Here is a 24359-nt window from a genome sequence, read left to right on the forward strand (position 1 = left end):
TATTCACAACCAAAGACTTTTTAAAATCTTCATAAAACTGCATTTAAATGACTTTTGAATATTACTTTAAATACTTAGATTGAAGGTTCTGATAAAAGTTTAAATACAAAGATCAGTATTGTCTAATGTTTTGGCTGCAGTGTGTTTTTGCACACAGGTATAACAGAACAGCTTTACTGTTTAGATTTTTAAACTTGAGTATGAACTTATACAAAATGCAGCAAGATATTAAAAAAACATTTGATTATAAAATCGACTATATTGAATTCATATCGATATCGGACATAAAAAGTGGAATCGTTCCATCTCTGCTTTGATTACAGACACAGCTGAGAGTTTGTAATCTGTCATCATTTTAAAAAGTTTCCATGGAACAGCAGAAATGAGGCTTTACTGTCAGAGGCCGACAGCACTGAACACAACAGCAGACTGGTGGCTAACAAACAGTGAATGATGCAGAAACAGATGTTTGAAGCTGTTCTTGGAGTACACTGAGAGAGAGAGAGCTGTGCAGGCAGGAACAGCCAAAGTCAGAGAGAATTCATGAGCATATTTATCAAACGTGAAGCAGAGTTTGGATCTTCTTTTGCTGCTGCTTCACTCAGTTTTGGTTGGAGACAGATGAAACCTGCAGCTTCAGGATCTGTGAGCTGTCCACTTTCAGCCCCGACGGCGTGTCCGTGTACGTGCCGTCGAGTGAACGATCCACGCTCTGTGTTTCCATCTTTGTGTGTTTAGCTGCTCTCATTTACTGTTTTAGCTGTTTGCTGCTCGTTATGGCTTTTGGTTAAAAGTCAGTAGTTAGTGCATAGTCTGATTAAGTTACATAAGCAAAGTGATAAATAAGTTCAAAGTTAAGAAATATTATAAGTAATTCATGCTAAAAACAGCTACAATGTCTGCGTTCGAAATTTGCTCAGAGTGAGACCTTGTTACCAGAAGCGATCTTTGTATTGTATGTGCGGAAATGGGAGCGAGGGAGCGCTCTGATCATTCACATATCTTTGACGTATTTTCTCCGTTAATGCTGTGAAAAGTGCTTCGGAAGTATTAAAAGAGTGAACGAGTTCATGTACACGCTAAGAGTGCCCTACACGCTTGTACCTTGGGAAACGTTCGTCTTTGTGAGTATTAATGTGTTCAGAAACAACTTTTATATGTGTTTACCTGGAGTGAACTGCGATGCTAATGTAACGCACGTGTTAAGCTAGGCTAATCATTAAGTTTGTCATTAAGATGTGTAGTAGCTAGCTATTTATTTTCACTTTCTGTATATTTCAGTTAAAATAAGAAATAGCAAGGAGAAGCCTTGAGAGAGGAAAGGCTTAAAAAGATCTTCATTAAAATCAAGAAAAGCAAGCCTTGTGTGGAGATCTCGTCTGTTTTATTCGCTGGGTGTCGAGCTTCACATGGTCACGTGTCGTGAGGGCAGCACAGTGCTTGTTGAAATAGTTTGAGCTTTAAGCTGAGATTCTGGCAAAATACATTTATATTAAACATCGATTCAGGATTGAATGAATCAACATCGTTTTATTCAAATTAAAACATTTAAATGGGAACATGAATTTTTTACAGCCGCCTCTAATGCTGGGTAATGTCAGCTGGTCCACGTGCAGCTGGCTGTGAGGCTCAGGGAGCGTCTACAAAGTGCAACACTGAAAGAACATCATCCATAAATATTGAGTAATAACTGGACTCTCATACAGCGAGACTCAAATGCCTTTAAACATCAGCTTATCCTGCTGATCCAAGTCCAACACTGAGTTCGTAAAAACATGTTTGTCAATCATTTTGTTTGGTTTCTGAGGAAAATGATTCAATAACTTGCTGCTAATACACAACATTTCATCATATTTCCTCATAACCCTCTTTTGTCTGACCATTTGATCCCATTTGAATTTGCAATAAAGGATCCACAGAGTTTGGTGACAATAATGACAGTAGATGTTTGTGTGATGGAAGCAAATGAGTGTGTGATGTTCTTTCAGTGTTGCACTTTGTAGACGCTCCCTGAGCACTGGTCTCACAGCCAGCTGCACATAGAGACCAGTGTTGTTAGTCCAGGTCAGAAGATGACTTGTTGGAATGAAAATGAGCTTGTAGTTTGTCTGCTTTAATAATGTGACTGGAAAAAGGTGTTGGACTTCAAATATGTCCATTTCTTTCACACTTCACCTTTAAAAGTGAAGCCATGTGGTTCCTGGAAGGAAAAACACGACTTTTTCAAGTCTTTGTCCTGTTTTTATGAGAAATGTACGACTTTAATGTGAAACATTCAGAGTTTTTTCTCTTGTTGTGTTTGTTTGAAGCTGCTTCCTGTTGGCTTCAGCTGTTTGGAGTTTCCATTTTCTAAACTTCTACATTCTGAACCTTCTTCAGCTCTGAACAGATGATGAAACACTGAATGATTTCAAGCACTTTGTCTGATAAACTTACATCTTTCATTCTTTATACAGATTGGAGAGCTGTCGTTTGTCAGAGATCAGCTGTGATTATCTGGCAGCAGCACTGAAGTCCAACCCCTCCCATCTGAGAAAGCTGGAGCTGACCAACAACAAGAAGCTGCAGGATCCAGGAGTGAAGCATCTGTGTGGTTTCCTGGAGAGTCCAGGATGTAAACTTGAAACTCTGGGGTCAGTCAGCATGTTTTAGTTGTGCTGAGATGAATATGATGTGAAAGTTGTGCTGACACTAAACTGTAGACATCAGGCTGATATTATACTGATCCACACTGAGGATCTTCATGGTAAAGTCTGTTTTCTTCTTCTCTGGTTTAGTCCATTGACTGCAGCAGAACAATGTTCACATTTCAAACAGTGAGACTCAACGTATGGCCCGCGGCCCACACGCGGCCTGCCCACCTTTCCTGATTCAGAGAGAGGGGACCCTGATTAACTGTGTAGCTTCTTCCTCACAGTTCTAAGTATCAGACACAACAATGAATAATCCACAGCTGACTCTCTTTAGCAGGTCAAAGGTCACGGCACACAGCAGACAGTCAGAAATATTCTAACTCTGATCATTGATCACTTGTGACACTGTGAGACTTGATCAGAGGTGTGATCATCACAGCAGAGGCCTTTGTGTCAAAGTCACTGAGGATCAAACAGAAACACATGAAGCAGATTTTCCTCTTCTGACTTTTTATAGCAGATAACCTTCAAAATCTTCTGCAGTCGATCAAAAACTGAAGCAAACCATGAATCAACATGTGAACATGAGCTGATGCTGCTGAAGTGAAGCAAAGTTACAGAGGTTTGATTACAGACACAGCTGAGAGTTTGTAATCTGTCATCATTTTAAAAGGTTTCCATGGAACAGCAGAAATGAGGCTTTACTGTCAGAGGCCGACAGCACTGAACACAACAGCAGACTGGTGGCTAAAAAACAGTGAATGATGCAGAAACAGATGTTTGAAGCTGTTCTTGGAGTACACTGAGAGAGAGAGAGCTGTGCAGGCAGGAACAGCCAAAGTCAGAGAGAATTCATGAGCATATTTATCAAACGTGAAGCAGAGTTTGGATCTTCTTTTGCTGCTGCTTCACTCAGTTTTGGTTGGAGACAGATGAAACCTGCAGCTTCAGGATCTGTGAGCTGTCCACTTTCAGCCCCGACGGCGTGTCCGTGTACGTGCCGTCGAGTGAACGATCCACGCTCTGTGTTTCCATCTTTGTGTGTTTAGCTGCTCTCATTTACTGTTTTAGCTGTTTGCTGCTTGTTATGGCTTTTGGTTAAAAGTCAGTAGTTAGTGCATAGTCTGATTAAGTTACATAAGCAAAGTGATAAATAAGTTCAAAGTTAAGAAATATTATAAGTAATTCATGCTAAAAACAGCTACAATGTCTGGGTTAGAATTTTGCTCAGAGTGAGACCTGGTTATCACAAGCGATCTTTGTATTGTATGTGCGGAAATGGGAGCGAGTGAGCGCTCTGATCATTCGCATATCTTTGACGTATTTTCTCCGTTAATGCTGTGAAAAGTGCTTCGGATGTATTAAAAGAGTGAACGAGTTCATGTACACGCTAAGAGTGCCCTACACGCTTGTACCTTGGCAAACGTTCGTCTTTGTGAGTATTAATGTGTTCAGAAACAACTTTTATATGTGTTTACCTGGAGTGAACTGCGATGCTAATGTAACGCACGTGTTAAGCTAGGCTAATCATTAAGTTTGTCATTAAGATGTGTAGTAGCTAGCTATTTATTTTCACTTTCTGTATATTTCAGTTAAAATAAGAAATAGCAAGGAGAAGCCTTGAGAGAGGAAAGGCTTAAAAAGATCTTCATTAAAATCAAGAAAAGCAAGCCTTGTGTGGAGATCTCGTCTATTTTGTTCGCTGGGTGTCGAGCTTCACATGGTCACGTGTCGTGAGGGCAGCACAGTGCTTGTTGAAATAGTTTGTGAGCTTTAAGCTGAGATTCTGGCAAAATACATTTATATTAAACATCGATTCAGGATTGAATGAATCAACATCGTTTTATTCAAATTAAAACCATTTAAATGGGAACATGAATTTTTTACAGCCGCCTGTAATGCTGGGTAATGTCAGCTGGTCCATGTGCAGCTGGCTGTGAGGCTCAGGGAGCGTCTACAAAGTGCAACACTGAAAGAACATCATCCATAAATATTGAGTAATAACTGGACTCTCATACAGCGAGACTCAAATGCCTTTAAACATCAGCTTATCCTGCTGATCCAAGTCCAACACTGAGTTCGTAAAAACATGTTTGTCAATCATTTTGTTTGTTTCTGAGGAAAATGATTCAATAACTTGCTGCTAATACACAACATTTCATCATATTTCCTCATAACCCTCTTTTGTCTGACCATTTGATCCCATTTGAATTTGCAATAAAGGATCCACAGAGTTTGGTGACAATAATGACAGTAGATGTTTGTGTGATGGAAGCAAATGAGTGTGTGATGTTCTTTCAGTGTTGCACTTTGTAGACGCTCCCTGAGCACTGGTCTCACAGCCAGCTGCACATAGAGACCAGTGTTGTTAGTCCAGGTCAGAAGATGACTTGTTGGAATGAAAATGAGCTTGTAGTTTGTCTGCTTTAATAATGTGACTGGAAAAAGGTGTTGGACTTCAAATATGTCCATTTCTTTCTCACTTCACCTTTAAAAGTGAAGCCATGTGGTTCCTGGAAGGAAAAACACGACTTTTTCAAGTCTTTGTCCTGTTTTTATGAGAAATGTACGACTTTAATGTGAAACATTCAGAGTTTTTTCTCTTGTTGTGTTTGTTTGAAGCTGCTTCCTGTTGGCTTCAGCTGTTTGGAGTTTCCATTTTCTAAACTTCTACATTCTGAACCTTCTTCAGCTCTGAACAGATGATGAAACACTGAATGATTTCAAGCACTTTGTCTAATAAACTTACATCTTTCATTCTTTATACAGATTGAAGGACTGTGGTTTGTCAGAGATCAGCTGTGATTATCTTGCAGCAGCACTGAAGTCCAACCCCTCCCATCTGAGAAAGCTGGAGCTGTCGGAAAACTACAGCAACCTGAAGAGTTCAGGAGTGAAGCATCTGTGTGGTTTCCTGGAGAGTCCAGGATGTAAACTTGAAACTCTGGGGTCAGTCAGCATGTTTTAGTTGTGCTGAGATGAATATGATGTGAAAGTTGTGCTGACACTAAACTGCAGACATCAGGCTGATATTATACTGATCCACACTGAGGATCTTCATGGTAAAGTCTGTTTTCTTCTTCTCTGGTTTAGTCCATTGACTGCAGCAGAACAATGTTCACATTTCAAACCTTCAAAGAAGAAGAAAAATCCTCCACTGGATGATTCACTGTGAAACTCTCCAACTCTTCATTCCACCTTAAAGTCTGTGTGACACTGAAATCCAAAGCAAAATGTGCGTTTGCTTTACAGACAGCAGTCCAACACAAACATACACACATCATCCAAAACACAGTCCAACATCCAAATCTCCTCCACTGCCAGCATGAATGATGGGAAAGAGAAGGAGGAACACTCTGACATTCAGGGTTAGAATGAGTTTCATGAAGCAGACTGTGAAGATCAAAGCTGCATTAGAAAGCTTACATGAATGAATGAGTGGACAGAAGTGGACACAGATCATCTGAAGCACTTCAAAGACTTTAAATCAGCACATTTCTCTTTATTCTTTATCAACTCTGTTAGTTTCTCTCAGTTTTCTGTGGGATGAAGCTAACAGCAGGCTAATAAGATGCTGACCAATAGGTTTCTATTAAAGGTTGTAATTTGTATATGAAAAAGTGCTTTGGCTCAGCAGGGATCAGCTTACAGGTAGAATACAGCTGCTGGATGGGATTAGCATGTCATAGCTATCTACCAAACTGCTAACTGGGGGATTTCAGGCCATCTATGGGTCATTTTTGCTAACTGTTTATTCAGCTTAGGCTCACAGGGCTGCAGCCTGTGCCCTAGCTGTCATAGGGCAAGAGGCGTGGTCCACCTGCACAGGTGAGCAGTCCATCACAGGGCCAACAGAGAGAGACAGAGAAGCACTCTCTCACATCCACACCTACAGCCACTTTAGAAGCACCAATGAACCTAAGCAGCATTTCATTGGACTGTGGGAGAACATCCAACCTCCACAGAAAGGCCAACAAGCTTCAACCTACAACCTTCTTGCTTTAAGGCACTAGTGCGAACCACTTTTCCCCATTTCATCCCAAATCCTGCATCTTCCTGTTTCTGACTCCAGGCCAGCTCCACTAACACTTTCTCATCAGACACTGCCACCTAGTGGAGGAAGTCTTAGTTCCATTTGAAGCTTCAGATTCCAGTTAGTTCCTTTACAAAGAGGTGGAGGTGGTGGGGCCACAGCACCATCATCACTGAGTGCCATAGGACACTTAACCTTTGTTTCCATATGCTGGGAACTTCCTGTTGTTCCAAGGAGGACTGGAAAATGTGTGAAAATCTCCCAGTCAGTGCCTCACAGCACACTTCAATCATTTCCCTCCCACAGCATCAGGACCAGGGCTTTTTCTCTCTTTGGTCCCACTAAGAGATTTCCATACAAACACCTCATCAGTGGGACTCTCAGAGCTACCAGCCCTTTGCTACAATCACAAAGCTCTTCATTGAAATCAATGATATCAAAGCTGGAATCAAATGAGTCCAAGTCTTCTGCTGATTCAGCATCACATTCATCTTTGCTCCTTGTTCTGCATCCCCACCATGGACTTCATTCCTTTCCAAGCCAGCCTTGAGTGTCCTTTATTCAGCTCATCCTCTGCTTTACTTTTACACCTGATTTTAGCTGCTTTATCTCTCTTTCAACAAGTTTCTGTGCCTCAATCTTTTTCTTCTCTCCCTCATAACAAGACAGCTTCTTCTGCCTGAGAACATGTTGGAGTGATTTACTAATCCAGGGCTGCTTATTGGGGAAAATACTTCCTGTTTCCAAAGTAATCCCCATTTTTCCCAGAAAGAAATGTCAGTAGAAATCGATGATCTAAGTGAGAACATGAGCCTTTAAAAAGTCCCAGTGGGTGCAGTCAAAGCAGTCCCTCAGTCCCAGTATAGAGTCTTTGGTCCAGACTGGAACAACTGTGTGCCCAGTTTGAGCTCTCTTCAGTGCTGTGACCTGACAGACCCAGAGGGGCCATCACATCACATTTAGAAGCTCCCCTAATGGAGCCACAACACATGTCCAATACTTAGTCTGTCTTGTTGGACCAACTGGAAGAAATGATTCAAGGACTTAGTCACAGAACAGAGATTCAAATCTCCAAAATCCAACTGGCTGCATCAGGACATATAGTCTGAAACTCTGCACAGTTTCCTGTTTGAAGCTGCTTCCTGTTGGCTTCAGCTGTTTGGAGTTTCCATTTTCTAAACTTCTACATTCTGAACCTTCTTCAGCTCTGAACAGATGATGAAACACTGAATGATTTCAAGCACTTTGTCTAATAAACTTACATCTTTCATTCTCTATACAGATTGGTGTGGTGTGGTTTGTCAGAGATCAGCTGTGATTATCTGGCAGCAGCACTGAAGTCCAACCCCTCCCATCTGAGACAGCTGGACCTGAGCGCCAACAACAAGCTGCAGGATCCAGGAGTGAAGCATCTGTGTGGTTTCCTGGAGAGTCCAGGATGTAAACTTGAAACTCTGAGGTCAGTCAGCATGTTTTAGTTGTGCTGAGATGAATATGATGTGAAAGTTGTGCTGACACTAAACTGCAGACATCAGGCTGATATTATACTGATCCACACTGAGGATCTTCATGGTAAAGTCTGTTTTCTTCTTCTCTGGTTTAGTCCATTGACTGCAGCAGAACAATGTTCACATTTCAAACAGTGAGACTCAACGTATGGCCCGCGGCCCACACGCGGCCTGCCCACCTTTCCTGATTCAGAGAGAGGGGACCCTGATTAACTGTGTAGCTTCTTCCTCACAGTTCTAAGGTTCAAAGGTCACGGCACACAGCAATCTGTGAAACAGTTTGGAGCAGGAATTATTGCACATTTACAAACTGACACTGCTGCACGGCATGCTGGGTAATGCTAGCTGCTCAGGTAGTCATATGCTTTGATGTGAGCTGGAGGCGGAGACATTCCCTGATGACATCACACTGAGTGTTGGTGAATATGAAGTTTCCTTGTGAATGATTTCCAGCTTTGACTGTAACAGTGTGAAGGCAGTGATCACAGCAAAAACTGCATGAAGTATTTGGACTGACAGAAACATGTGGACAGCTTTTGTTCTGAGGGTTTAGACAGAGTCGGCCTCTGTGTGTGCTCACTGTGTTTAATCCTTTAAGACCGGTCGGGGCGGGCACGCTCCGTTGTGCATAACTTGTCAGGGTCCTGGGTCTCCTGACCCAGCATGTTTAGTTCTTTGTGCTTTTTGTATTATTGTACTTGTGAGTTATTCTATGGTTTCTAGTTTCGATCCCTTCATGTTTCTCTGTGTCCCCTCTGTTCTGTGTAAGTCTGTCTGCATGTTTGAGTTTCCCTCTGTGTCTTTCGGTTCTGAGAGTCCTCTACCTTATGGTTTGTCTCTGTGTTTCTTAGTTGCTGTCTCCACCGTGTTCGCGTCTCTGTGTGATACTTCCTGTTTTACTTTGAAGGTCCGTGTCTTATGTGAATGCGTCCTGCTTTGCTTGTCTCGTCAGTCCTGATTTCTCCCAGCTGTGCCCTCCTTCTGTGTCTCATTCCCCTCCTTACTTCCCAGTGTATTTAAACCCTGTTTCTCTGAGTCAGTGTCGCGTCGTCCCTCAAGCTGTGTGTTTCCTCGTGTGCCTCTCTGCAAAGTGTGAGTTCATATTGTCCCAGTTTAGTTTAGTTTTGTATGCTTTCCCCTGTCAGCAAATAAAGCTGAGTTTTTTGAGTTCATCCCTCGAGTCTGAATGCCTGCATCTTGTGTCCAACTCCTGCCTGCCACACAGCGATTCATGACATAACTATTTTTAAATCTCTGTAGAACTGGAACCACATAAGCTAGCGCAATAATTTGTTTTGCATATGGAACCGGAGGAGTTGTACTTACATGTTATGCCATCAGCTTGTCCTCGGTCATAGTTTTCTTCCACTTATAGCTTTGCAAATGTTGCATAAAAAGCACTTGCAGCAACAAAAGCATAATATGCCAGAAACACGCTTTGCCGATCCGATCAGCTGTTTGCAACACTTCCTATGTTGGAATAGACGTCAGCGCGAACTATCACGTGTCCGCCATGACCTGCCTGAAACCAGAAGTGATGTCATTTTTGTGGAAAATTTAGGTGTTTTTTAACCTTCAGGGCCTTATAAACCTACACTGGTGTTTTTAAAGTCATGTTTAACTTTAAGCTTTCCTGAGTCGTTTCTGTGATGCTTAGAAGTCAAATTGCTGCTGGAAATAGTTTATTTTGATGCACCTTCTGTTTGTTTGCAAATTTGCAGTATAATATTTATTTTCCTTTTTCCTGCAGTGAATAAAAATTGGTGTATTCCCGTGGGCTGTCAGAACTCTTAATGCAAACTAGTGTGTAAAAACTTCCCCAACACATCCACCCTGACACTGCTGTTGATCATCTATGTGCAATATCTCAGTCTTTCCATGTTCTGTGCAATTATTTTGGTCCCAGTCTGTTTCAATGTTTCCTACACATACACCATGTATATAGTTCCACTCACATATGTGTACATATACACTGTTTTTTATTTTATTCTATTTATTTAATTATTTATTTATTTTCCACCTTCGTTGTATATCGGTTTCTCTTCTTCTTACTTTAGCACCTTTGTGGTTCAGCTACCCAATTTCACTGTGCAAGAAACTGCACAATGACAATAAAAAGCTCTAAGTCTCAGTGTATCTCAAAAATGAAACTATGAAGACACTCAAAATAAATTTCCTGTGGTGGGAAACTATTTTGTGAAACTTTTTGTATTTACAGTTTTGAGGGATAAGCCTCTTGAATTTCTCCAACTAGAAATATATGTAAAAACACAAACGATTTTCAATTTGTTTGTAGTTTATTGCACTTTTTTGTAATTCATGTAGTTTCTATGGACTTAATGCAGACATATTATTAAAATTGGGGCTATAATGGTTGTATTGATGTATAGCAACTTGAAATGCTCCCAAAAATGGCTCCACAGCATGTAAAAATATAAAGATAAGCTCTGGCGGACTAAAAAACGACATTTTCCACAAAAATGACGTCACTTCTGGTTTCGGGCAGGTAATGGTGGACACGTGATAGTTCGCGCTGACGTCTATTCCAACCTAGGAAGTGTTGCAAACAGCTGATCGGATCGGCAAAGCGTGTTTCTGGAATATTATGTTTTTGTTGCTACAAGTGCTTTTTATGCAATATTTGCAAATCTATAAGTGGAAGAAAACCGTGACCGAGGACAAGCTGATGGCATAAGATGTAAGTACAACTCCTCCTGTTTCATATGCAAAACAAATTATTGCGCTAGCTTATGTGGTTCCAGTTCTACAGAGATTTAAAGATAGTTACGCAAAATGGAGCGTGCTCGCCCCGACCGGTCTTAAAGGGTTAATAACAATATTAGACAATAAGGTTTATTCCAGGAACTGATCACAGTCAGGTCAATCAGCTCTGAGCATGCTCAGTCTGAGTTATGGATACTACGGTTCAAAATGGCAACGGGTAAATGAAAACCAGAAGCTCCGTGTGAATCCAGAGGAGCAGGAACATGAATAATGACAGTAGATGTTTGTGTGATGTTCTTTCAGTGTTGCACTTTGTAGACGCTCCCTGAGCACTGGTCTCACAGCCAGCTGCACATAGAGACCAGTGTTGTTAGTCCAGGTCAGAAGATGACTTGTTGGAATGAAAATGAGCTTGTAGTTTGTCTGCTTTAATCATGTGACTGGAAAAAGGTGTTGGACTTCAAATATGTCCATTTCTTTCACACTTCACCTTTAAAAGTGAAGCCATGTGGTTCCTGGAAGGAAAAACACGACTTTTTCAAGTCTTTGTCCTGTTTTTATGAGAAATGTACGACTTTAATGTGAAACATTCAGAGTTTTTTCTCTTGTTGTGTTTGTTTGAAGCTGCTTCCTGTTGGCTTCAGCTGTTTGGAGTTTTCATTTTCTAAACCTCTACATTCTGAACCTTCTTCAGCTCTGAACAGATGATGAAACACTGAATGATTTCAAGCACTTTGTCTGATAAACTTACATCTTTCATTCTTTATACAGATTGGTGTGCTGTGGTTTGTCAGAGATCAGCTGTGATTATCTGGCAGCAGCACTGAAGTCCAACCCCTCCCATCTGAGAAAGCTGGAGCTGACCAACAACAAGAAGCTGCAGGATCCAGGAGTGAAGCATCTGTGTGGTTTCCTGGAGAGTCCAGGATGTAAACTTGAAACTCTGAGGTCAGTCAGCATGTTTTAGTTGTGCTGAGATGAATATGATGTGAAAGTTGTGCTGACACTAAACTGCAGACATCAGGCTGATATTATACTGATCCACACTGAGGATCTTCATGGTAAAGTCTGTTTTCTTCTTCTCTGGTTTAGTCCATTGACTGCAGCAGAACAATGTTCACATTTCAAACAGTGAGACTCAACGTATGGCCCGCGGCCCACACGCGGCCTGCCCACCTTTCCTGATTCAGAGAGAGGGGACCCTGATTAACTGTGTAGCTTCTTCCTCACAGTTCTAAGTATCAGACACAACAATGAATAATCCACAGCTGACTGTCTTTAGCAGGTCAAAGGTCACGGCACACAGCAGACAGTCAGAAATATTCTAACTCTGATCATTGATCAGTTGTGACACTGTGAGACTTGATCAGAGGTGTGATCATCACAGCAGAGGCCTTTGTGTCAAAGTCACTGAGGATCAAACAGAAACACATGAAGCAGATTTTCCTCTTCTGGCTTTTTATAGCAGATAACCTTCAAAATCTTCTGCAGTCGATCAAATACTGAAGCAAACCATGAATCAACATGTGAACATGAGCTGATGCTGCTGAAGTGAAGCAAAGTTACAGAGGTTTGATTACAGACACAGCTGAGAGTTTGTAATCTGTCATCATTTTAAAAAGTTTCCATGGAACAGCAGAAATGAGGCTTTACTGTCAGAGGCCGACAGCACTGAACACAACAGCAGACTGGTGGCTAATAAACAGTGAATGATGCAGAAACAGATGTTTGAAGCTGTTCTTGGAGTACACTGAGAGAGAGAGAGCTGTGCAGGCAGGAACAGCCAAAGTCAGAGAGAATTCATGAGCATATTTATCAAACGTGAAGCAGAGTTTGGATCTTCTTTTGCTGCTGCTTCACTCAGTTTTGGTTGGAGACAGATGAAACCTGCAGCTTCAGGATCTGTGAGCTGTCCACTTTCAGCCCCGACGGCGTGTCCGTGTACGTGCCGTCGAGTGAACGATCCACGCTCTGTGTTTCCATCTTTGTGTGTTTAGCTGCTCTCATTTACTGTTTTAGCTGTTTGCTGCTTGTTATGGCTTTTGGTCAAAAGTCAGTAGTTAGTGCATAGTCTGATTAAGTTACATAAGCAAAGTGATAAATAAGTTCAAAGTTAAGAAATATTATAAGTAATTCATGCTAAAAACAGCTACAATGTCTGGGTTCGAATTTTAATCAGAGTGAGACCTCGTTACCACAAGCGATCTTTGTATTGTATGTGCAGAAATGGGAGCGAGTGAGCGCTCTGATCATTCGCATATCTTTGTTAATACTTCCGAAGCACTTTTCACAGCATTAACGGAGAAAATACGTCAGAGTGAACGAGTTCATGTACACGCTAAGAGTGCCCTACACGCTTGTACCTTGGGAAACGTTCGTCTTTGTGAGTATTAATGTGTTCAGAAACAACTTTTATATGTGTTTACCTGGAGTGAACTGCGATGCTAATGTAACGCACGTGTTAAGCTAGGCTAATCATTAAGTTTGTCATTAAGATGTGTAGTAGCTAGCAATTTATTTTCACTTTCTGTATATTTCAGTTACAAATAAGAAATAGCAAGGAGAAGCCTTGAGAGAGGAAAGGCTTAAAAAGATCCTCATTAAAATCAAGAAAAGCAAGCCTTGTGTGGAGATCTCGTCTATTTTGTTCGCTGGGTGTCGAGCTTCACATGGTCACGTGTCGTGAGGGCAGCACAGTGCTTGTTGAAATAGTTTGTGAGCTTTAAGCTGAGATTCTGGCAAAATACATTTATATTAAACATCGATTCAGGATTGAATGAATCAACATCGTTTTATTCAAATTAAAACCATTTAAATGGGAACATGAATTTTTTACAGCCGCCTCTAATGCTGGGTAATGTCAGCTGGTCCATGTGCAGCTGGCTGTGAGGCTCAGGGAGCGTCTACAAAGTGCAACACTGAAAGAACATCATCCATAAATATTGAGTAATAACTGGACTCTCATACAGCGAGACTCAAATGCCTTTAAACATCAGCTTATCCTGCTGATCCAAGTCCAACACTGAGTTTGTAAAAACATGTTTGTCAATGATTTTGTTTGGTTTCTGAGGAAAATGATTCAATAACTTGCTGCTAATACACAACATTTCATCATATTTCCTCATAACCCTCTTTTGTCTGACCATTTGATCCCATTTGAATTTGCAATAAAGGATCCACAGAGTTTGGTGACAATAATGACAGTAGATGTTTGTGTGATGGAAGCAAATGAGTGTGTGATGTTCTTTCAGTGTTGCACTTTGTAGACGCTCCCTGAGCACTGGTCTCACAGCCAGCTGCACATAGAGACCAGTGTTGTTAGTCCAGGTCAGAAGATGACTTGTTGGAATGAAAATGAGCTTGTAGTTTGTCTGCTTTAATAATGTGACTGGAAAAAGGTGTTGGACTTCAAATATGTCCATTTCTTTCACACTTCACCTTTAAAAGTGAAGCCATGTGGTTCCTGGAAGGAAAAACACGACTTTTTCAAGTCTTGATGCTCAATCATCCAGGTAAATAACTCTCCAAAAGTTGATTCTGTTCATCTGGACGTAGCGTTTTGTGGGAGAAACGTTTCGTCATCATCAGGTGACTTCTTCAGTCTCAGCTGACTGCAGGTTTCAATCTTATAAACAGGACATTTGCATAATGACTGAAACCAGCAGCACTGAAGGAACAATGGGCTGGAGGTCAGTTCCTTAATCTTAATTATGCAAATTCTCATGACCACTGATCAATAACCACTGATCAATAACCATGAGTACCATTCACAGAGTTGGGGAATGGCTGCAATCACAGCATGTAAGATGGTGACAGATGTTCCCTTAGGCCCCTCCTCCATTCAGAGATGGTCTTTCCATTTTCACGTAAATGGCCTCCTTGACTCCGCCCTCAAACCAGCGTTCCTCCCTGTCCAGGATGTTACATCCTCATCATTGAAAGAGTGTCCACTGGCCTGTAGGTGTGAACAGACTGCAGAGTCCTGGCCTGACGAGGAGGCTCTTCTGTGTTGTAGCCAGAGGTTGTTTGGTTTCCTCGATGTATAAATCCTGACAATCCTCCTGCACTTAACAGCTACACTATGTTACTCTGTTTGTGTCTGATCCTGATCCTTGGGGTGGACCAGTTTTTGGCGCAGCGTGTTTTGGGGTTTAAAAGCCACAGAGACGCGGTGTTTAGAAAAATGTGTCTCAGCTGCTCCGATACTCCTGACACGTACGGGATCACTACAGGTTTTCTCTTGGGCAGCGGTTGTCCTTCTCTCCTGGATCAGCTGGAGCTTTCTTTAGGAGCCTTTCCAGCTTTGACAAAAGTCCAGCTGGGATAACCACATTGACTCAGGACCTTCTTGATGTTCTTCTGCCTCCCTGGCTGCTGTGTCAGTGGGGATGGTGTTCGCTCTGTGTTGTAGCGTCAAACACCCAGTTTGTGCTCCAGTGGATGATGAGAGTCAAACCTTAGATACTGATCCGTATGTGTAGGTTTACGGTACACGTCAGCTTTTAGATGTCCCCCATTACTGATGGAGATCTCACAGTCTAAGAAGGCTAACCTGCCACTGTTCATATCCTCCCTGGTGAATCTGATGTGTCGGTCCACCGAGTTAATGTGATCTGTGAAATGTGGAACGTCCTGAGATTTGATTTTCACCCAGGTGTCATCCACATACCTGAACCAATGGCTTGGTGGTGTTCCAGGGTAGGAGAGCAAAGCCCTCTTTTCCACTTCTTCCATGTACAAATTGGGTGAAACTGGGAGCCCATGACACACCCATGTTTCTGCCTGTAGAACTGACCCTTGTATGTGAAGTAGGTGGAATGAAGACACAGTTCAAACACACTTGGTGGATGCTGAGAGTGGTCCTGTTGCTGAGGTTGGGGTCATCCTGTAATCTCTTACGAACTACCTCCAACGCTTCTGTGACTGGGATGCAAGTGAAGAGAGATGTAACGTCGTACGAGACCATGGTTTCATCTGCCTCCATCATGACATCTCTCACCTTCTCAACAAAATCCAGGATGTTCTGGATGTGGTGTTCAGAGCTACCAGCAGGTTGAGGATCGAAGCCAGAAACTTGGAGATGTTATAGGTGACAGTTGATCATGCAGACAATCGGTCTTAAAGGTGCTCCCTGTTTATCTATTTTCAGTAAACCATAGAGACTTGGTGTAGACTCCCCTGGGTACAGCCTGTGGTATGAGGTCCGGTCAACAGCCTTGTCCTGTTCTAACTGCTTCAGACAGTCTATCCTTCCTGTAGCCACTTCCTGGGTCTCGTTTCAGGGGCTCATAAGTGTTTTCATCACTGAGTAGTGACAAAATCTTCTCATGATAGTCTTTCTGGTTTAGCAATACTGTGCACCGACCCTTGTCTGCCGGAAGGATGATAATGTTGTTGTCATCACTAAGTGATGTGAGTGCCTTCCTCTCCTCCATGGTGATGTTGGATGGTGGAGGATTTGTATTGCTGAGACAGGCCGACACTTTCGTCCGTAGTTGCTCTGCTTCCAATGATCAATGTTCATGAGAATTTGCATAATTAAGATTAAAGAACTGACCTCCCAGCCCATTGTTCCTTCAGTGGGCTGGTTTCAGTCATTGTGCAAATGTCCTGTTTATAAGATTGAAACCTGCAGTCAGCTGAGACTGAAGACGTCACCTGATGATGACGAAACGTTTCTCCCACAAAACGCTACGTCCAGATGAACAGAATCAACTTTTGGAGACTTTTTCAAGTCTTTGTCCTGTTTTTATGAGAAATGTACGACTTTAATGTGAAACATTCAGAGTTTTTTCTCTTGTTGTGTTTGTTTGAAGCTGCTTCCTGTTGGCTTCAGCTGTTTGGAGTTTCCATTTTCTAAACTTCTACATTCTGAACCTTCTTCAGCTCTGAACAGATGATGAAACACTGAATGATTTCAAGCTCTTTGTCTAATAAACTTACATCTTTCATTCTTTATACAGATTGAAGCGCTGTGGTTTGTCAGAGATCAGCTGTGATTATCTGGCAGCAGCACTGAAGTCCAACCCCTCCCATCTGAGAGAGCTGGACCTGAGCTGGAACGACAAGCTGCCGGATCCAGGAGTGAAGCATCTGTGTGGTTTCCTGAAGAGTCCAGGATGTAAACTTGAAACTCTGAGGTCAGTCAGCATGTTTTAGTTGTGCTGAGATGAATATGATGTGAAAGTTGTGCTGACACTAAACTGCAGACATCAGGCTGATATTATACTGATCCACACTGAGGATCTTCATGGTAAAGTCTGTTTTCTTCTTCTCTGGTTTAGTCCATTGACTGCAGCAGAACAATGTTCACATTTCAAACCTTCAAAGAAAAAGAAAAATCCTCCACTGGATGATTCACTGTGAAACTCTCCAACTCTTCATTCCACCTTAAAGTCTGTGTGACACTGAAATCCAAAGCAAAATGTGCGTTTGCTTTACAGACAGCAGTCCAACACAAACATACACACATCATCCAAAACACAGTCCAACATCCAAATCTCCTCCACTGCCAGCATGAATGATGGGAAAGAGAAGGAGGAACACTCTGACATTCAGGGTTAGAATGAGTTTCATGAAGCAGACTGTGAAGATCAAAGCTGCATTAGAAAGCTTACATGAATGAATGAGTGGACAGAAGTGGACACAGATCATCTGAAGCACTTCAAAGGCTTTAAATCAGCACATTTCTCTTTATTCTTTATCAACTCTGTTAGTTTCTCTCAGTTTTCTGTGGAATGAAGCTAACAGCAGGCTAATAAGATGCTGACCAATAGGTTTCTATTAAAGGTTGTAATTTGTATATGAAAAAGTGCTTTGGCTCAGCAGGGATCAGCTTACAGGTAGAATACAGCTGCTGGATGGGATTAGCATGTCATAGCTATCTACCAAACTGCTAACTGGGGGATTTCAGGCCATCTATGGGTCATTTTTGCTAACTGTTTATTCAGCTTAGGCTCACAGGGCTGCAGCCTGTGCCCTAGCTGTCATAGGGCAAGAGGCGTGGTCCACCTGCACAGGTGAGCAGTCCATCACAGGGCCAACAGAGAGAGACAGAGAAGCACTCTCTCACATCCACACCTACAGCCAATTTAGAAGCACCAATGAACCTAAGCAGCATTTCATTGGACTGTGGGAGAACATCCAACCTCCACAGAAAGGCCAACAAGCTTCAACCTACAACCTTCTTGCTTTAAGGCACTAGTGCGAACCACTTTCCCCATTTCAGCCCAAATCCTGCATCTTCCTGTTTCTGACTCCAGGCCAGCTCCACTAACACTTTCTCATCAGACACTGCCACCTAGTGGAGGAAGTCTTAGTTCCATTTGAAGCTTCAGATTCCAGTTAGTTCCTTTACAAAGAGGTGGAGGTGGTGGGGCCACAGCACCATCATCACTGAGTGCCATAGGACACTTAACCTTTGTTTCCATATGCTGGGAACTTCCTGTTGTTCCAAGGAGGACTGGAAAATGTGTGAAAATCTCCCAGTCAGTTCCTCACAGCACACTTCAATCATTTCCCTCCCACAGCATCAGGACCAGGGCTTTTTCTCTCTTTGGTCCCACTAAGAGATTTCCACACAAACACCTCATCAGTGGGACTCTCAGAGCTACCAGCCCTTTGCTACAATCACAAAGCTCTTCATTGAAATCAATGATATCAAAGCTGGAATCAAATGAGTCCAAGTCTTCTGCTGATTCAGCATCACATTCATCTTTGCTCCTTGTTCTGCATCCCCACCATGGACTTCATTCCTTTCCAAGCCAGCCTTGAGTGTCCTTTATTCAGCTCATCCTCTGCTTTACTTTTACACCTGATTTTAGCTGCTTTATCTCTCTTTCAACAAGTTTCTGTGCCTCAATCTTTTTCTTCTCTCCCTCATAACAAGACAGCTTCTTCTGCCTGAGAACATGTTGGAGTGATTTACTAATCCAGGGCTGCTTATTGGGGAAAATACTTCCTGTTTCCAAAGTAATCCCCATTTTTCCCAGAAAGAAATGTCAGTAGAAATCGATGATCTAAGTGAGAACATGAGCCTTTAAAAAGTCCCAGTGGGTGCAGTCAAAGCAGTCCCTCAGTCCCAGTACAGAGTCTTTGGTCCAGACTGGAACACCTGTGTGCCCAGTTTGAGCTCTCTTCAGTGCTGTGACCTGACAGACCCAGAGGGGCCATCACATCACATTTAGAAGCTCCCCTAATGGAGCCACAACACATGTCCAATACTTAGTCTGTCTTGTTGGACCAACTGGAAGAAATGATTCAAGGACTTAGTCACAGAACAGAGATTCAAATCTCCAAAATCCAACTGGCTGCATCAGGACATATAGTCTGAAACTCTGCACAGTTTCCTGTTTGAAGCTGCTTCCTGTTGGCTTCAGCTGTTTGGAGTTTCCATTTTCTAAACTTCTACATTCTGAACCTTCTTCAGCTCTGAACAGATGATGAAACACTGAATGATTTCAAGCACTTTGTCTAATAAACTTACATCTTTCATTCTTTATACAGATTGGAGCTCTGTGATTTGTCAGAGATCAGCTGTGATTATCTGGCAGCAGCGCTGAAGTCCAACCCCTCCCATCTGAGAGAGCTGAACCTACACCTTAACAACCTGTGGCATTCAGATTTGGAGCAGCTGTCTGATCTTAAGAACAGTCCAGACTACAGACTGGAGACTCTGGAGTAAGTAGAGTGATGGAGTGAGTGGGTGGTGCTGTCAGCAGTATTGTACTAAACACAGTCAGTATGAAACAAAGATCCAGTGTTTCCTGTAAAGCTGCAGCTTCTCAGTGAAGCTGTGAGAGGAGAACGGTGACAGGCTTCAGGATTGGACACAAACACTTCCTGTTTCTCACCTTCATGGTCACCATAGTAACGGCTGACACGCTCTGATCAAACGCTGTCAACAGCCAATCAGCTCTCTGAACAAAGCAGCACGCAGACCAATGACTGCATTGATTTCCAAGTTTAAAGCAGTGAAGAACACAGTCTGTAGGTGAGGAAGAATTTAGTGAGAGCAGATGTTTGGATGGAATTCCTCCAGTTAACAGCTGGAACGTCCATCTGGATTGTTGGGCTTGTTGTTGGGGTTCCTACAGAGCTCAGCGTGGACACACCAAGGTTCTTCTAACGAATGAAAGTCCAAACTCAAACTAGGAGGGAAAAACATTTCCATCACCTTCAATAAAAATCCAAAGATTAGAGAAAGTGAAGCAACAATGAGTCCTAGTCCAGTCCCAGCACTGAAGTCCCTGCTGCTCTTTATACTGGATGTGCTGCATCACTGACTGACAGCTGATGAAGAGTCTCTGGAAACACTCGTTTATCTCCTCTGCTCTTCCTCCTTCTCTCTGCAGGTGGAGCTGATGATGGTAAACAGGACGGTGTGTGTGCTGAGAGAGGAGCAGCTGTGTCCTGATGATCCAGAGAGGTTGAAGCAGCAGCAGCTTGTGTGTAGAGACGCTCTGACTGGGCCATGTTACTGGGAGGTGGAGAGGAGAGCTTCATCCAGCAGTGACTGACAGAGGAATGAAGTGCAGATGACTGTCAGTGCTGCAGAGTGTCGGATTATAATATTACTTTATGCCATGTTAGACCCCTAATTAAAGATTGTGAATTATTATGTAGTTTTAGTTTGCATTATTCTCCTGAATTAGAAGAAGGTGATAACTATTACATTTGGTAAACTGATCTGCATTACATTAGACTGCTGATTTATTGTGAATGAATGATATTGTTTTATGATGCATTATACTGCTGAGTTATAAGAAATACTGTTTGCAGTATCTGCTGTGGTTGCTGTGCTGCACGTCTTCATTTAGATAACAGACATCTAGTGGTTCAGAGGGAGAACTGCAGGAGGTGGAGCTGTGTTTCAGCATGGAAAACTTGTTTTATTCTTATTTTTTAGGCGCAGAAACAAATATGACAGGTTTCATTGTAAGACACAAAAGGTCAAATCAGTTAGCAGAGGGAACATTGATTACCCAGCAATGTAAGAATAGAAACATAATAGTGAATATGGACGTGTATACAGATGGAAGCAAACAAACAGGATGTAACACTAAATTAAAGCCATAAATGGGAAGAAAACAAACCCAGGCGGAGATATATTTGATCTCAGGTATCCAAATCAGATGCTTTAGAGTATTAGAGAGTTTTGGGGGTTTGTTTTCTTGATGTCATTTCTTCTATAATTTGAATTCCTTGAATAAAACACCAAACTTAGGGGATGGTTTTGTAATCCTACTTTTGTGTATGAAAGATTTGACTAAACATAAAACAATCTTCCCACTCAGTCGTCATTCTTATCTTGTGAAATCAAACCAAATGTTCTGTTGTCTCTAAATCAGGGATTGATGAAATCTTTGCTTTCATCCATTTATGAACATGTTCTCATTCATATTAAATCGTAGTCTAAGTAATTCATTATCTTCTAATGTGTTTCTGTTGTTTTGGGGGAAGTTTGAAGTCCATTGTTCTATCTGTTAATGAAACTTTACGAAGTTTATGCAGGATGTGGTTCCTATTTTGTCTTCAGGGGAATCATTTCTCTGTAAAACCTCTTCTTATCAAACTCTTGTTGCATTTCTTTGTTTGTTGTTCTCTCAGTCAAATTGATCGAGTGTTAATATGATAAGATACATGTTTAATGCAGAAAGTTGGAATTACAAGTTGGTCAAAAAGGTTTAAACTAAGGTTTCATCGAAGCCTTAAGTTTAATGGTCAAAGAAATGTCAAGGTTTGATGAAGGTTAAGAAGAAAAAGGTTTGAAAGGTTCAAATAAGGTCAGGATAGATCAGGTTTTCTTCCAGTTAACGAGGACCTTCTACCACAGCTCACATTTGTTGTTGTTGTTCCTTCAGTTGCCAGCAGGGCGTCAGCTTCAAGCAGGCCATCACTAGTAAAGAGTCTGAGAAGACTGAGTTGCCATTTACACACACAGTAGTTCGATTAGCCTACAGCAGAGATTCAAGTAGTGATTTAAGAAGACACTAAGCAAGTGGTGCAGCAAACAGCAGCCAGCTGGAGGACGGGCAGCACGTGTGATTCTCCCTGGTTTGTTTTAGAGGAATGCTAACATTTTCAAATAGATTGGTTCGGATTTGGCTTTGCTTTTCATGTTAACGAGGCCAGGTGCTATATTAGTGGGCCAGTGGGCCATGCCTGAGCTCACACCTGACAGAAATGAGGCCTTGCATAGGTGCTTATGGTCAACTGAATTGCTGTGTTTACGAGAACGTACGGTTCTGGTAAACCGAGACTATCTCTCCACACCGTTACATATTCCATATGTACGGGGTACGACCCCCCTTGGTCGTGGCGTGTGGATATTTCTTTAAGACACTCCGGCACGCCCGGCTACACCCCATAGCTCACGTATAAAACAGCTGTGCAGACATGACACCGGTGATAGTTTGATCGTAACGCGTTTCCGAGGGGCCTGACGGTGGAGAGATAGTCTCTCACTAAGAGAACCAAGGTTACACCGTAACCGTACGTTCTCTAGCATATTGAGACTCTCTCTCCACACCGTTACATATTTAATATGTACGGGGTAACTCTGTAAGACACCCCGCGAGGAGACAGTGCAACCGAACCGCAGAGAGTGAATGACCAATATACTATTTACAAATATACATATAAACATCCCACCCCGGTCAGGGCCGAGCCAGATGCGAAGGCCAAGCCGGGGGAAGGAGGCACAGTCCGCAAGGCGCAAGAGTGGCCCGAGCTGGTCCGGCAACAACCGGCCGCACCCGGGCAGCCCGCAGAAGCTGGGAAGGCTAGGGCACCCAGCACTCGGTCCCCGAAGGACGGGCTGGACCCCACATTCAAGTGGTAAAACCGCGTAAAGGTGGTGGCCGAGGACCACGTAGCTGCTGCACAGATAGTGGAGAGGGAGGCGCCCCTCCACAAGGCCCAAGAAGTAGCCACGCCACATGTGGAATGGGCTGGTACGCCCGAGGGGAGAGGGACACCGGCCGAGGCGTAAGCAGGACAACTGGGGCCTGGACAAGGACCTGCCGAGCAACCCGGGATGGAACGAGACGAACAGTTGGTCCGTGGAACGAAATGCCTGAGTACGAGCAAACTATAGCGCCAGCGCACGAATGGGGCACAGGGCCCGGAGACGCTGCACCTCCTCCTGATCCAGACCGCCAGTGGGAGCTGATTGTAGCTCAATCAACCCCAAGGACCACCCCTTGACCGTCCGGCAGCCATCTGCAGCAGTAACGATGGACCGACAGCGCCTGCAGCTCGCTAATCCGTCTAGCAGATGTTACAGCAAGGAGAAAAGCGGTCCCGCCACAAGGCCCAAGAAGTAGCCACATGTGGAATGGGCTGGTACGCCCGAGGGGAGAGGGACACCGGCCGAGGCGTAAGCAGGACTACCTTCTCGATTCCTTGCATTGGCTTCCCATTGAATTTAGGGTTTGTTTTAAAGTCCTTTTATTGGTTTTTAAATCATTAAATGGTCTGGCTCCTGTCTACTTATCTGACTTGCTGAAGCCACATGTTCCCCCTCGCTCGCTATGTTGTGCCATGCGCTTGTGAAGTGTTTGGCCACGCATGGCACAACACAGAAGAGCCACCTCCACAGGACAAGACTCAGCTGTCCATCTGCATCTAAAGGTCAAAGGTCACTCTTTGAGGATGCCAATGTTCACATGTTGGACAGAGAGGACAGATGGTTTGAAAGAGGAGTGAAAGAAGCATCTATGTCCACTGTGAGCGACCATCTTTGAACAGAGGCGGTGGTTTACGACACCAACTCTCTGCATCTATAATCCAGTTTTGAGTTCCCTCCCCAGACGCCTTAACGCCCACTCACACCCTGGGCCATCTGACCTCAGGAAATCACATGATAAGGTGGGGCCAGGTTTCACAATGAGCTCACCTGAAACTCTGGCTGATTGGGACCCACACCCAGTTTCACACCTTGGCTCAGGCGATTAGAGGATCATCAGGGGGTCCTTTTGTCCCTCTGTGGGGGGAAACTCCCACTAGGTTTATATCTGGGACTCTCCACCATTTGACCTTCGAACTGAAGAAGCTTCTCGGATGAAGGTGAAACGTCTTCAAGCAACTTAAAGAAGTCCAGACACGTTTCTTTGCAAGCTCCTTTGACTACGATGACCTGGATGACTGAGAACCTTCACAGACAAACTGTTCTAGCTGTTTGGTGGTTGTTGAAGTTTTGAGGTTTCACCTGAGATTCTGGCATTTCGGGCAAAATAAAATTATATTAAAAAATCGATTCAGGATTTTAATGAATCGATTTCACGTTATCCAAGCCAGAATCGGTTTTAATCGATAAATCGATTATAAAAACCCAGCCCTAGTACATCGTGAGGATGTGTGCAGCGTGACGAGGCGTGCAGCGTGAGGAGGCGTGCAGCGTGAGGAGGCGTACAGCGTGAGGAGGCGTGCAGCGTGAGGAGGCGTGCAGCGTGAGGAGGC

At 43.0% G+C, this 24359-nt stretch overlaps 1 protein-coding gene across 1 annotated transcript in view; it reads left to right on the forward strand.

Annotated features, from left to right (window-relative positions):
* Positions 1–895: 895 nt before the first annotated feature.
* The window catches only part of LOC148101682 (ribonuclease inhibitor-like), a 151568-nt gene continuing 128104 nt past the window's right edge, over positions 896–24359 (forward strand). Inside the window, exons 1-6 of the mRNA XM_087845541.1 lie at positions 896–921; positions 2457–2633; positions 5403–5582; positions 7949–8125; positions 11670–11846; positions 16862–17038. Coding sequence (XP_087701667.1) covers positions 896–921; positions 2457–2633; positions 5403–5582; positions 7949–8125; positions 11670–11846; positions 16862–17038 — 914 coding nt within the window. The remainder of the gene's footprint in view (positions 922–2456; positions 2634–5402; positions 5583–7948; positions 8126–11669; positions 11847–16861; positions 17039–24359) is intronic.

Source organism: Neolamprologus brichardi, chromosome 9 (assembly GCF_056152115.1).
Source record: "Neolamprologus brichardi isolate AB-2024 chromosome 9, ASM5615211v1, whole genome shotgun sequence".
Taxonomy (NCBI): Eukaryota; Metazoa; Chordata; class Actinopteri; order Cichliformes; family Cichlidae; genus Neolamprologus; species Neolamprologus brichardi.